The following is a 14,319-nucleotide window of genomic DNA, read 5'->3' on the forward strand; positions in this document are numbered from 1 at the left end:
GAGTTTGCTCTTACCCAAGTGCCAATGATATCACCAATTACCATATAATCAAGATATTATTTTTTATTTACATATTTGCTAAGTAGCAGTTTTGTCAAGATTCGAGGTAAAAAGCTGGACAGAGGTAAAACTATAGTAAGAATGTAGAACAATTTTTTTTAATAACATTTCTTTAAAATCATCTTTGTCTTTCATCTGAAAGATAAAGCCATCAGCAGAATATGCAAGGCCTGCTCTGAAAGTAATGCCTCCTATTTTATTATGTTGCCCCCCAATGTCAGAAGCAGATGTTTGTGGTATGGCAGCAGAGATTGAAACTTCCCACCAATATTCCATCACATCTTGTTGCCATGCAACAGATGGCAGCAGAGGGGCAGTCTGACAAAAGAGCATCTGACACTGAAGTGCGTATGAAGCAAAGATGTGCACCTGAACTCCCCTATGCAGAAAAAATTGCCCCCACAGACCTTCACTGACACTTGTTGAACATTTGTGGAGACCAAACAGTGGGTGTTGGCACAGTGAGGTGGTGAGTGGTACATTTGAACAGTGACAACAGCAATGTGAAAGACAAGTCATGTTCTGGATAGCCATACAGATATTTATGAGTGTGGCACGCAGGCTACGATTCATTGCTGGCAAAAATGCATGGCTAATGGTGGTGACTCCATTGAAAAATAGTATTCTGTAGTTCATAATTTGCTCTGTCTAATAGTGTTATGTTTTTCGTATCTGTTGTAGTTTCCACGGAAATAAACAGGAGGCATTACTTTCAGAGTAACCTACGTAATTTAAGAATTCTCATGATTCTTCAGTACAGGGCAGTTCTGGCATGACAAAACTTTTATTCCAAAACATATCTGGTCAAGTTTGGTGTAGTAAAGTTACATTCACTGGCTGTTAAGGATCAAGCACCATCAGGAGCAGTTATCTGCATTTGGCTTAACTGCTCTATTACTGACCCCGCTGGGAAGCTGGAACTCATCTAGAACTTCTAGTGTACGTCAGATTGTTTCTCTGAATGACATACACATTTTTCTTGGCAGAACTCTCAGAAACCACTTCTACAGAAGAAACCACTCAGAAACCACTTGCATCTACAGCCATCTGTAACATCTGTGAGCAAAAGTGATGCACTGCAGAGCATTCTACTTGTTAGAAACACACAATAAAATCCTAACATTTTGTTGACAGAAAAACCACTACTGTATTTCAGAAATACTTCAGTAACACGTTAAGGAAAATTTTGGTTACACACTCAACTTTCCTGAGAGCCAAAAGGTGCTTAAATAAACTTAAAACTTTGAACCTTACTTGCATCATTTGGATTGTGACGAGGTTTGCGGCTCTGAGAATTGAGGAGAATATTCTCTTTAGTACTGGGTCGGCAGGCACTTTTGATTGGCTTACAGAATTGTTTCACGGTAGTTTGAGGTAAAGCAGTTGGGACTGTGTCATGAGTCGCTATTCCAGTCTGAAAACACCTGCCACTGCTGAAGTCATCTGCTGAAATTACACCCATCACTTCAATTTCTTTTCCTCCAATCATCAGTGTTTGACCTTCCTCAAGACTGTCTAACTCTTTAGATTTATATCCAGTACCTAAAAAAAGATCAAAATTTAGGAATTAGGACAACACAGCAAATACTACTTCCTTAACATCAGTATTTATCTGCATGAAGGATAAATAAAACTGTCAACAGGTCTATCTTCATGCAAGATCATTTGAATTCCAGTCTGAAAAACCTAGTTCTAAGTCAGGATGGGCTTTAAAGGTAGAGGTGAACTTAAGGAAGACAAAAAGTGAATCCACAAATCTCAAATGTTTATGCAGCTGCCTGAAATAATTATTTCCATAACACACAGTAAATCAAAAGAGAGGGCTTCCTAGATTCTTAGTAATATACTATTAAGAATTTAGGACACTTGCAGAAAAGAAGAGCAAGAAGTTCTGCTGTCTAGCCTCAAAAACAAGCTAAGTCAATGCTGTTTTCAGGTTTCCATATTCCTTCTTAAATCCTGCCCTGGTATGCCTAAGTAAAAAATAAACCAAAAGCTTCCTTTTACTCCTTTTTTCAATTTAAAAATAGTAATTCCGGGTGCTCATTCACATTCACTGTAAAACTGCTAGTGTTAAATGCAATTTTGGAGGTAAAAACCACTACCCCTCACTCAGAGTGCCTGTAGAATAATCGAAGAAATTTTAAAATTACACTGCTTAAATTGGTGAATTTATGTTTTACTTAGAATCCATGAACATAGAAAGCAGATCAGTACCAGTGACATTGGTACCGCTGTGCTCCCTGACACAAATAAACACAAAAAAACTTTAGCATTGGGAATCAGAATATTTGTTTTCCTATTGTATTTTCTGGTAATTCAAGAAGACACAACAACAGGGTGGTGGTTGACGCATTCCAGGCATTGCTCTCTTTCTCTCTGCCTTTTTCAAACCCAAGCAACTCTGTACATACATCGCTTCGCTATGGCAGAATTTGAATTAACTTCTAAGTCACTGATTTAAAACTGCATGGTCCTAACAAGGCTCACAATGTCATGATTGTAATTAAAAGAGCAAAGGAGCCAAGTCAGCCCCAAAATTAATCAAATTATATTTTGTAGCAACACCGTCCAATCCAAATTCCTTACTAAATATGTTTGGCTTAGTTAGCAATGTTAATTCTTGCTTTTCCTTCAGTAAAAAATACTACCTCAAATTGATTGCAGCCTACAGTTTGCAAGTCTTATTTTTAACTCTGATAACAACCCAAACTGTGTCTTACAGAAGCAGCTGCTGCTAAAACTGCAAGATTAAAAATCGCTACACAGTTGACTGTGGCTGGAAAATGTTGCAGTTGTTCGTCTTTCTGACAAAGATAATAATTCTAGCTGCTTGATTGGATGAAAAGTACAGATCCAACCTCAGACATTCCCAGTTCCCATACAACTGGCTGGAGCATCTACAAGAAACTTACTTGTCTACCTTTTTAATTCTCACATCTTCTCCAATGCAGTACAAGAGCAACCAAAATCAACTCCTGCCTCATTTAGCATCTCTGCTGAATTAGTACAGCCTCATTTCCAGATCCTCTCCTTGGACTACCATTTGGTGCTTCTGTGAAGAATGTTACACAGCCTGCTCCAGACTCCCCCATGCATCTGCTTTATACGTAAGAAACAAAAAGCTTTCCTTCCATCTCCCTCACTGCAAAAAAAAACCTAATCTTTTCTCATCCTGTGTTCAACTTCAGTACTGAGAACTCTAAAATATCTAAAAAGCTTTTCTCTGTTATTCAAAGCATATTAATTTTAAACCAGTTGTTCATTTACACACACATGCAAATGTACAGTACCTCTGCCAATGTCTTTGCCTTCCATGTCTTTCAACATGACTGACTTTCCTTTTGTAATAAGAATAGCATCGCCTTCCCACTTCTTGTGCTTCTTCTTTGATGCCTTACACCACATAACACTGAAATACTTTGTGAGGCAGTCAGGTTCTTCCTGCGCTGCTGCTTCCTTTGCCATCCCTGATGTTGGCAAATACACTGCATCTAAAAGGGAAATAAAACAACAAAGGATATCTCAAGTTCTCTTGATGAAGCGTATATTAATTTCCATTTCAAACAAATGCATTTCATCTTACATAAACCAAGTGGCATGCTTCCTCTTCTGGGCTGTTTATGTTAAGTGTGGACTGAGACAGAATAGCACATAAGGACTCATTCTGAAATAAGAACCATTAAATTGGTTTTGGAAAGTATGTGCTTTCTGGAAAAGGACATTTCCTGGTGTGTTACTCAGAGTGATCCTGATTTGTCAGAACGGATGATAACCGTGTAAAAAGAATAAAAGGAAAGGCTGGAAAAAAAAAAAAAGGGAAACAAGAATGGGAGAAAATGACCAGTCCTGATGAAGTGGTGCTGAGCAACATTCTGGAAACAAGGGCAGGAATACAAGGTTCATGACAGGAAATAAAGGAGACCAGTACACAGGTCTGAAGGTGAAGTCATTAGTACTAAGATGCAGAATAGCTATAACTCTAATAATGCAAGAGATTACTTCAACTGCTTTCTTCATTCTCTTTAAATATAAGTGATTGTGTAAGTGTTGAAACAGGCCATCTCCTGAGCATGCAGCAACCCAAACGCTGTTACCGTGCTCAGGCTGACTTTGATTTGCCCAGCAGTTAACTCATTCTAAGCAACACAAATATAAAAGCTAATACAAAATGTTTAGCTTAATGAGGTTAAGAAATTATAATAGAACGGACAGCAGTTGATCACAATATCGATTAAGAATAAATGCATGCTTCAAGAGTTAGCTATCTAACATGAGCCGAGTAATGGCAGATAAGTCCTCAGCATTATCTAAAGGAATATCTGTAGCATTCCTTTTCAGCACATGCACAGCTTCAAAGAGAGAATCAGACTAATTTTCATTAAAATACCCTTGCATGCTGGTTAAAGGCTTAAATCGGTTTGCTCCTTTGATTCCATCTGGGATTGAACACTACAGAAATCTGTTACGAAAAAGAGCTTATGCCACAGACTAACCTTTCCACAGTTTCCAAGTGTGCTGGTGTTTAAAGGAAAGACAGCAAGAGCAGAGGTTTGCTTACAATAAAGATGAGGCAACTTAATAGTAACGAGGCAAATTCGCAACAAATAGAGGCAACGACATAACTTAAACAACAAGCCTACATCTTCTTAAAACTGAGTAACACTAGCATGTTACATGCCTAAATGAGTGTGCAATTTTTGATATTTTAAAAGTGCTATCTAAATGAAAAATTGTTTTTCAGGGCATTAGCCAGTGTCTGTGGTATCTCTTGTGACAGGTGCCCTACCTCCAAGGGGTAACAGAGCAGCAACTGGGTACAGGCACAGCAGGCAGGGATTCACTTAGATGGAACCTGGGAAATGAGCCAGAGAGCAAGAACAAATCCTTGCAGTTTTGCAAAAAGGTGTAAGGGTTTTACTGGATCTTCAGCAATCACAAGAAATACGATTTGGAGGAGCAGTGGATAGAGAGGGAGAAAGAGGAAACTCGTACTGTGCTAAAAATAAAAGATATTTGATTCTGCTTTAAGTTTCCATACATCAATTGATTCAACAAAAGAAATGCAAGACAGTTTTCTCTTTGTTTTTCGAACCAGTTCTCGTATTTTAATCAGCAATTGCTATTCCTTTCATCATTTAAAGATTTTATATAAGTTACTGTAAGAATGAAGGAGATTTTGTTGCAGAACTTTCTTCTCTTTTGAGGAATGCTCATCCACAACCAGAAGTGACCTCCTGGTCTCCTCCATTGACTTCCCACATGAGTTTGGTGGCCCCTAAGATCTGTTCTATGGTCACTGCTCTTTTACTCAGGGAGTCCTGTTTGTTTTTATATGAATCACCAATAAATTAACTTTCAGGTTGATAACAATTCCTCAAAGTCTTCTTAGCCCCACTTCAGGTGAAAATAATAACAGAAGAATAATTTAAAAATAGTATTGGAAACTGCTAGCATTTTGTAGCTGATTTTTGGAGAGAAGGATTTAAGGTTTTCTAAAGCAAATTGCCCTCAGTGAGCAGCAAACTGGGGGCCCGTATTCCACATAATACTACCATGTTCCTATCGAAAAACTGAAAACGAACAGAATGTGATGCTCAGGTTTCTTCCCTCAATTTGTCTTTAACTTACTGTAATTTCTGTTTATAACAATACCCAATAATGATTTGTTTCAGTCAGGACACATAATGCATTCTCCTTTTACCTATAACTACATTAGAGTTTCAGATAACAGTGTTAAGGTCTTTTTCTTTCTCTGTAGCCAAAACCTTGCTGCCTGCTGATGGTAGGCACCACCTTAGAGCTGGTTTTGCTGAGATCCTGACTGCAGGTTTCAGTTCTGCACTGCACTGTTAATCAGTTGGGACTGAGAATAATAAATAACAGGAACTCTGTGTACACCAGACTAAGAGGAAGATCAGGAAATCATGCCCTCCCAAATGGCTAACTGCCTCCTAGGGAGTGCAAGAAAATGCAGCAAGTGACAAATCTGTCCTCCCACAGTGAAGGGCTTGGGAATCTTAAAACCTTGGGTGATAAAGCTTTAAAATCTTCCACAAACAAGAACATACCTGGCTGGAAAGCAAGGGATTAAGTTTCAAGATATAAACTATTGCTTACTCGATACGAGAAACAGCTTCAGCCACCTTCAAGGAGGTGATGATTTACAGAAAACGGGACAGGATCCAGGAAAGGGGATTGGGGGAGCGTTCCAATGGCAAACCAGCTTAACCAGTTTCTATAGAGCAGGAATTGAAGAAAACCTATCGATGAAATGTGCTGGGTTACTCTCAGTGCGCTGAGAAAACTCCATTATCAAACACCACAAAATGTAAATCAGTGTGCATTTTGAGGAGCCTTTGCAGTGGGGCTGGCAGCCGTGTAACTGTGCATTATAAGGAGCTTGGCATGCTCCAGTGAGCAGCACACCAGACCCTCAGCCCGAGGTGTGGTTTAATGGATGGCTTAACCCCGTCTAACTGCAGGCTGCTGCCAAAACCCGTGAGCGTCCTCCTCCTCCCTGCTCCCACACTGCTGCTTGTCCAGCAGCTTAGCAGCTGAGCAGCCAGGGCACATGGATCGATGAATCACATGAGCAACCAAAGTCAATACAAGGAGAGGGAAATGTGGTTCTCAACAAGGAAACGGTCTCTTTCCTTGCAGCTGCCACTGTTAAGCTGAAGTGGTTTTGGAACCATGGGATCTGTCAAGTTGCTTATCAGTTCTGCACCTGGACTTTCACACTGTGACTGAGCCTCTTAAACAAAAACACATTGTCAAAATGCAAAAACTGTAGCTTAAAGAAAACAACGTTGGTTCAAGTTGTGTTTTGCGGTACAAAAGAATAAATTATTTTAAAAAAATAAAAGAGAGAGAAAGAAAGGGGTAGGCAGAGCCAAAAATCTGGACTGAGATAAAAGGAGATTTAGCCTCTGAATCACAGCTGAAACTCAATGACAGTGTCTACGCGTAGTCTCTGCAGCCACCTCAGCATACGTGTCATCCACCTGCTCTGCAGATCCAACATTGGCCCTGTCTTCTGAGCAGAGGTGTTTTACAAATCGAGAGAGCAGAAGTTAAGTATCTTGTTCTATATCAAATATCTGTGTTAAACACTTCTAAGATATCCCAGGAATGTTTAAAGAAATATTAGCAAGAGATAGCATCATCGTTCATTTGCAAAGCAATTTCAGTCTAATGATAACTTTAAGCTAACATGTAAATGCATATTACTGTGCCTTGGAGATAGAAAAATACGTCGTAAGTCTTCTCACAGAGCTTCTACCAGACATTTTATGAGGGGTGCAGCCATGAAGATTTGAGCAGACTTGCCCTTTAATCATCGGAATCAATGGGATCACATCTGAGTTGCTTGATTACAATCCAGTGCTTCATGCCCCTATTTTAAACACAAAATGTATAACACAAAATTTGTCCTGCAAACATCAACACTGCTGCCAAAATGAAGCCACCACTGCCAGAGATGCCCATATTGCTATCAGTATTTAAGTTCTGTGGATGAGCTGTGGGGATTGAAATCCTAACAGAGAAAAGCCTAATTTTAATAATTTCATCAGCACCAAAGAATGTAGGACGTTTCTTGACATGAGACTTTTTAAGATTTTGTTTGTTTGTTTTAAAAGCTAAAGCATAGACAGTTTATTTTTTGCTATTTTTATCTATTCCATAGAACTTGTGAACATAGAATGAGCTTGTTGAATGTGAAAATTAACTCACCTAAGGAATGTTATTGAAAACAGGAATATTTTCTTTAAAAAACACATCATTGTTTTACATCCAAACTTATTTTTAAACAAAAATACAAATGCTCAAACACTGACCATAAAATACTGTTTTATGAGAACAGAAACCAGAGACGAATGCAATTTTAGTCAGAATAAATATTATTCCTTGTAGAATTTCTATTAACTCAATGCTCTGGAGAAGAATCTAGAAATCAGGGGAGAAGGCAACGCTTCTTTTTTGCTTTTGGCCAGGGCGAAACTTTTTCCATCCCTGAGAGCTAAAAGCTTTTGGAAATAAACGCAGTTTGCACATTTTGTGCAACTTAATTTCCTGAGGATTACACAGTGGACATGCTCTAACTGAGGCCGAGAATAACTTTCTCTGTAGTCACTGCTCTCACTGCTTGGACCAAAGCTGGGTCTCTTCCAAACACGCCAGCAGGGAATTTGTTCTTCTCAGTCAGAGACATCTCTCCCTTCCTGAGACAGAACAGGAAAACATGGCAGCAGGGATAATGAGCAGATACATGGAAGTGCTCCTTGGAGAAGAAGCCTGAAAAGAAAGTCTGCTACCAGAAAGGAAAGCTTATTGCACCTCGTCTCTGTCCTTCAAAATTCACGGTTCAGTAAAAACACATGGCTTGCTGGAAGCCACCAAGGGAAATCAAGGAAAGACGTAGCAGGAGGAGATGAGAACAGGAGCTGATTAGGCGTTGTCAGGGAAAATAAAGGAAAAAGTTACAGTGGAGAAAACAGCCGAGGACAACAGAGTATTGCAACATAAGAGATGGCAAGCAGGTGAGGCCTGAGTTGAAATGGTAATACAAAGATGTAAGGGCACTCAGATCAATTCACCTCCTGATAAAAAGGGCCCACATCATTTTCCTCATCCTCCTAGTTTGATTTCAGTTTAAGTGACCAGGATCCATTTGACAGATCATACCACATGAGACCAGCTATTCTGAGTTTAGGACTCATGGAGTCAGGCAGATGATTGGTAATGGCCAAAGCAGTGTCGACCAAAGAGAAGCTAAGGCTTGGACTGTCTTGCCATTCACATTCAAGACCCTTTGGTACTTTCTGTTCTTCAGCCTGAACCTTTTTCAGTCTTTCATCTTGTTTGTTGTTAACAAAAGTGCAAAGCTCACTGGGCAAAACACTGCATGACGCTGTAATTATGGTCTACACTGAATGCAGCAGCCTTTTAATGAAATCATTCAATTTCTTACCTCAAAGGGTAAAGATCAGAGTTTCAACTTGGTCTGTCTTACTCAGCTAAAAACATTAAATGATATGGAAAAATCAATTTAGAAATGTTAATTTGCTCTAAAAGCCCGAAGAATAGTAACTATAACCCCTGTGGTGCTAAACTATCTTACTCTCTACCCTCTCAAAAACCAACTTATTTTATGTGAATAGTTTTAAGGTAAGATAAACTAAATAGTGCCTTTGATAACAGGATACCACTTGCATTGGTTTCCAGCATTCCTTTGTGGTGCAAGAAAATCATTTAACCTTAAACTTTTCAGACATCTGCCTGAGTGTCTGATTTGCGATTCAGTTTCATTTGTAGTAATACTGAACAATGTGCACAGAGGCAACTGGAAGTTGTGATTTTAATAGATTAACTGTAGAATCATAGAACCATTGAACAGTTTGGGTTGGAAGGCACCCACCAGCTCAGGCTGCCCAGCGCCTCATCCAACCTGGCCTTGAACGATTCCAGGGATGGGGCACCCACAGCTTCTCTGGACAGTGCTTCACCACCCTTACAGTGAATAATTTCTTCCCTTTATCTAATCTCAATCAACCATATTTTAATTTAAAGCCGTTATCTCTTGTCCTATCACTACACACCCTCATAAAAAGTCCTTCCCCGTCTTTCCTACAGGCCCCAGTAGGTACTGCAGGTCACAATGAGGTCTTCCCAGAGCCTTCACTTCTCCAGGCTGAACATCTTTCAGCCTGTCTTCAGAGAAGAGGTGCTGCAGCCTTCTGGCCATCCTTGTGGTCTCCTCTGGACCCGCTCCAAAAGCACCTCATCTTTCTTGCACTGGGGGCCCCAGACTTGGACACAGTTCTCCAGCTGGGGCCTCACAAGAGCAGAGCAGATGGGGACAAGCAGCTCCCTCACCCTGCTGGCCATCTCTCTGTTGATGCAGACCAGGATACAATTGGCTTTCTGGGCTAGAAGCACACACTGCTGGCCCATATCAAACTTTTCATCCACTGGAACCCCCACGTCCTTCTCTGTGTGGCTGCTCTCCATCCATCCATACCCCACTTACTGTACAGCATACGGAAGCTCTTAGATAACACAGTCCTTGTTGATTCAAAATACACCTTCAATATTAATGGAGCTTTTTGATCTTACTCTCTCTGTGCCACACTTCCCAGTTTATCTCCTAGAAAGCAGAGATAATCGCAAACCCTCATTTCTCAGTGCCATTGTGGAACACAGGTACATTCACGACGTGCTCAGCACCTATTGTAATGGGCACCGGAGGAAAAGAAAAATCAGGAAATTAAATCAAAATAGTGTGATGAAATCATGGCATTAAGTCTATAGCTGACCAAAAAGGAGGAAGGAAAACATGGAACAGTTGTTCATTGAGTGGACACAGACCATTCTGCAAACTAAAACTGGCAAGGAAGCCAATAGAAAGAGAATATACAATCTTGCAATTAATTTCAAGGCACAAGAAGCTGTAAACAGGCTGAGTACTTTTGGTACCTGAATTTGTAACCTTAGCTTTCCTTCGCAACAGGAATTTTCTGTAAACAATAAAAGAAATGACAGGTGTACTTAATTTGAACAATGAGGAACATTTGCCTCATCACCATTTAATGAAACTTTTAGTTCTTAAGGGTATCAGCTGCAGAGGAGGAGGAAAGCTTATACTTCGAAAATTACAGCTTCATGATAGAAAACTATTCTTCTTAAGCCTCTCAACTGTCTAAAAATCCAACTTCCACTGTAAAAATTTAATGAACTAAGCTGAAGCTTCTGTCAAGTCCACAGAAATAGATGTGCAAGTCCTATTATCAAAGGAAAAAAGCAGCATCATTGAGAATTCTGAAATGCTGCAGGCATCATACAGTGCAGCAAGCCAGATCAGCTCAGTAAAATACTGGAAACATTCAAATGCCATCCAAGTTCAGCGTTTACTACTCTTCCTACTGATCCTATCCACACTGAAAGTTTTCATTAATTTATCAACTAAAGGCTCTTTTACTTAAAAAAACAAAACAAAACAAAACAAAACAAAAAAAACCATATAGGTGGGACTTTGAAAATATATAGTCCTGCATTCTCTAACCACTTACTATTGCCTCTGAGGTTTTTATTGAAATTAAAACTATCTCTCGGATCTATAATATTTCATTAGTAAAATCTAAAGGCTTTTAGGTATGTAGGAAGCAGAAAGCAGGGAGAGAGGGATTTCTTACAATTACATATACTTCATATTCACATTATTTTAGCACATATTAAAAGGTAAAACATTTTTCAGCTACTGTTTGTGTTTGTTAATGGCCATCTTTGATTTTCATGGATTATAATGAGTCCTAAAAATAATGAACAAAACTTACATCCACTGTAATAACCATGAAACCTAATATATTCCTATCTAAATTATTTAAACAAGACTGTTTAAAATTTATGACGTTACCCTGGAAAGAGGCACACAAAGGATGAGTCATGTTTTTGAGCATTCTCATGTGTTATGCAGCAGTGATTACTTACAGAATGGCTGACGAAATCTTTGGAAAGGGAAAGAGTAATCTTTCCAAATCAAGTTACATAACTTTGATTTACATAAATGTAATCCATTCAATAGGCCGAGCGGAAAAGTAATATTTATGGTCAAGGCATAAAAACTTAGGGCTTTATTTGTAATTCCTACAAGAAAAGCAAACATAAAAGGGAAAATGAAGGAGGAGAGGAGAAAGTTTTCCTGTTTGGAGGTATGTGGTACTTACTGTGCTGCCTTGCCACTTCTTGATGTAAGAAAATTGAACACGTTTTAAATTGCCTAGAAATTCCAGTGCAAATTAATAAGATGATTCTATACATGGAGCCATAAATTCAGCATGCCTTTGACAGAACCTACTTTGTTTCACCCTGTCTGGTTATGGTCCTAAACTGACTGCTCAGCCAACTAAAATGCATGGATACGTAGCAGCTTTCATCAGCACAGGGCCCACTTGCTATTCCCAAGGGCCTCCTCTGGCCCTTGATGTCACCTGTACGATGTTCAGCCTCTGCAGCACACACAATTTCAGCTCTTCTGATCAAACTACCAAATGGAGTACGTATAAGTGTGTTGGTACAGATGTACATGTGCATAGAATAGGATGAGACAGAAAAATGACTGACTTAATCTCTGCTATATTTCACCTGAAAACAATCTTTACAGCTGCCCATTACATCTTCAGAGGTAACTACCCAAAACCACCAAAATATAGTTCTGTTGAGAAACATCCCTAGTACCATCTTAGAATTTGATTCAGGATTTTCAAAACTAAACTACAGTAAACTAGCATGTACAGTTATATAGCAAAAACTCTTCTGAAAGGAATTTTATCTATCAGAAATAATTATAACAAACAACAGTGGCTAAATTCCCTACGCAAGCTTAATTCAGCCTTCATCTGCACACCCACTGTGCAGCACTCTGAACCACATAAATACAAATTATATTTTCCACAGTACTGCTGGTTTTGAAGTTTTCACAGAAGAGCCAAGCCACAAGCTGTTTGGTTCAACAGTTGCATATCTCTGGGGCTGTCCTGCCAGAAGGGCCGAAGCACTCAAAATCCACACTGTCACTTAACTATACTCACTACACTGTCAATACATGGCTGGACAAATCTGGAGACAAATCTTGCTTTCATTCAAGCTAAGAAATCACTGTTGGGCTCTCAACAATTCAGTGTGCCCACCTGGGACAGACTCTCCAAAAAATTCATTTATTAGGGACTGTAGCTAAAGTATAACAGACTTACTGCAAATGACCACAATCTGTGCTCACTAATGAATTATGAATTAGCTAAATGGGAGAGAGCCTTTATAGGAATGGCCACAGACCATGTTAATGCCAAAAGTCAGTACTTTTTCAAAGCACAGAGAAACGAGAATGCTACAAAGGAAAGATCATCAAAATTTAATACAAAATGATGCATTCTCCCTTCAATCTGGTTCACAGAAACAAAGCTGAGCTGCTTTGAGAAAACATAAACAAAAGCTATAGCACACACACATGTGATGGGGTAACCCAGCATAAAACGGTTTGGCCAAAATGAAAGTAGACACCACCAGTGTTATATGGAAGTCCATTGTGACAGACAACCTACTGCCAAAGCCCATCTACAATATCGTCTCCCTGTACTTAACTATAGTGAGGCCTCGCCTCAAGTACTTTGTTCTGGGCCCCTCACTATAAGAAAGACATGGAGGACCTGGAGCATATCCAGAGAAGGGCAACGAAGCTGTGAAGGATCTGGAGCACAAATCTTATAGGGAGCAGCTGAGGGAATGGGGTTTGTTTAGTCTGGAGGAGAGGAGGCTCAGAGGAGACCTTATCGTTCTTTACAACTGCCTGAAATGAGGTTGTGGTGAGGTGGGGGTCAGACTCTTATCCCAGGTAACAGAGATAGGATGAGAGGTCATGGCCTCAAGTTGTGCCATGGGAGATTCAGATTGAATATCAGGAAGAATTTATTCTCAGAAAGAGCAGCGAGGAGTTAGAACAGGCTGCCCAGGGTAGTGGTGGGGTCGCTGTCCTTGGAGGTGTTCAAGGATAGATACAGTACGTAGGGACATGCTCCAGTGGGCAGTATTAGTGGTAGGTGGAGGGGTGGACTGGATGATCTCAGCAGTCTTTTCCAACCTTAATATTCTATGATTACAATGAAAAACAACGCAAACATCACTTGAATGAAACATGCAGAGTTCACAAGTCAAACAAAAATTGATTTTTTTGGCTTATACGTGCACCCCAAAGTGAATGCCATATTATGATTTAGGATATCTCAACAGTAATAGCAACTGCTATTGATATCTATATTTTAATTCTAATCAATTCTATTCCAATATTTATACGGACTTCAGATCTATAGCATATCCCATTTTAATTCTGTATTTCTGACACACACCATAGATTAAGTCCACGGAATTGTGTTAACAGTAGCAACAAGTACAAGGACTAAGTAACATTTTTAAAACTGCTACTTAATTATGATAAATTACCTTCTTTAGCATGATCTCTTCATCTATTAATAACAGTATAACTTGAGATTACTGCAACAGATGTTATCTATATAACACAGGAAAAACAACATTGCAGTAACTAACTACAAACAGTACAAAATCCTTTCTCCCCCACCCCCTACATTAGATAAGGGTTTTGTCCTACCGTTTCACTGTTCAATTACATCTAAAAAGATAACTGACAATTTGTAAACTCACTTATTTCAAGCACACAGAAATTCTGAATGTTAATAAAAGACATAT

At 39.3% G+C, this 14,319-nt stretch overlaps 1 protein-coding gene across 3 annotated transcripts in view; it reads right to left on the reverse strand.

Annotated features, from left to right (window-relative positions):
* The window catches only part of RAD54B (RAD54 homolog B), a 63,132-nt gene that overhangs the window by 20,143 nt on the left and 28,670 nt on the right, over nucleotides 1-14,319 (reverse strand). For all 3 annotated transcript variants that reach the window (XM_003205181.4, XM_010709136.3, XM_010709134.4), the window contains exons 4-5: nucleotides 3,354-3,554; nucleotides 1,315-1,602 (exon numbers count right to left, since the gene is read on the reverse strand). In XM_003205181.4, the coding sequence (XP_003205229.2) occupies nucleotides 1,315-1,602; nucleotides 3,354-3,554 (489 nt within the window). The remainder of the gene's footprint in view (nucleotides 1-1,314; nucleotides 1,603-3,353; nucleotides 3,555-14,319) is intronic.

This window comes from Meleagris gallopavo, chromosome 3 (assembly GCF_905368555.1).
Source record: "Meleagris gallopavo chromosome 3, MGAL_WU_HG_1.1, whole genome shotgun sequence".
Taxonomy (NCBI): Eukaryota; Metazoa; Chordata; class Aves; order Galliformes; family Phasianidae; genus Meleagris; species Meleagris gallopavo.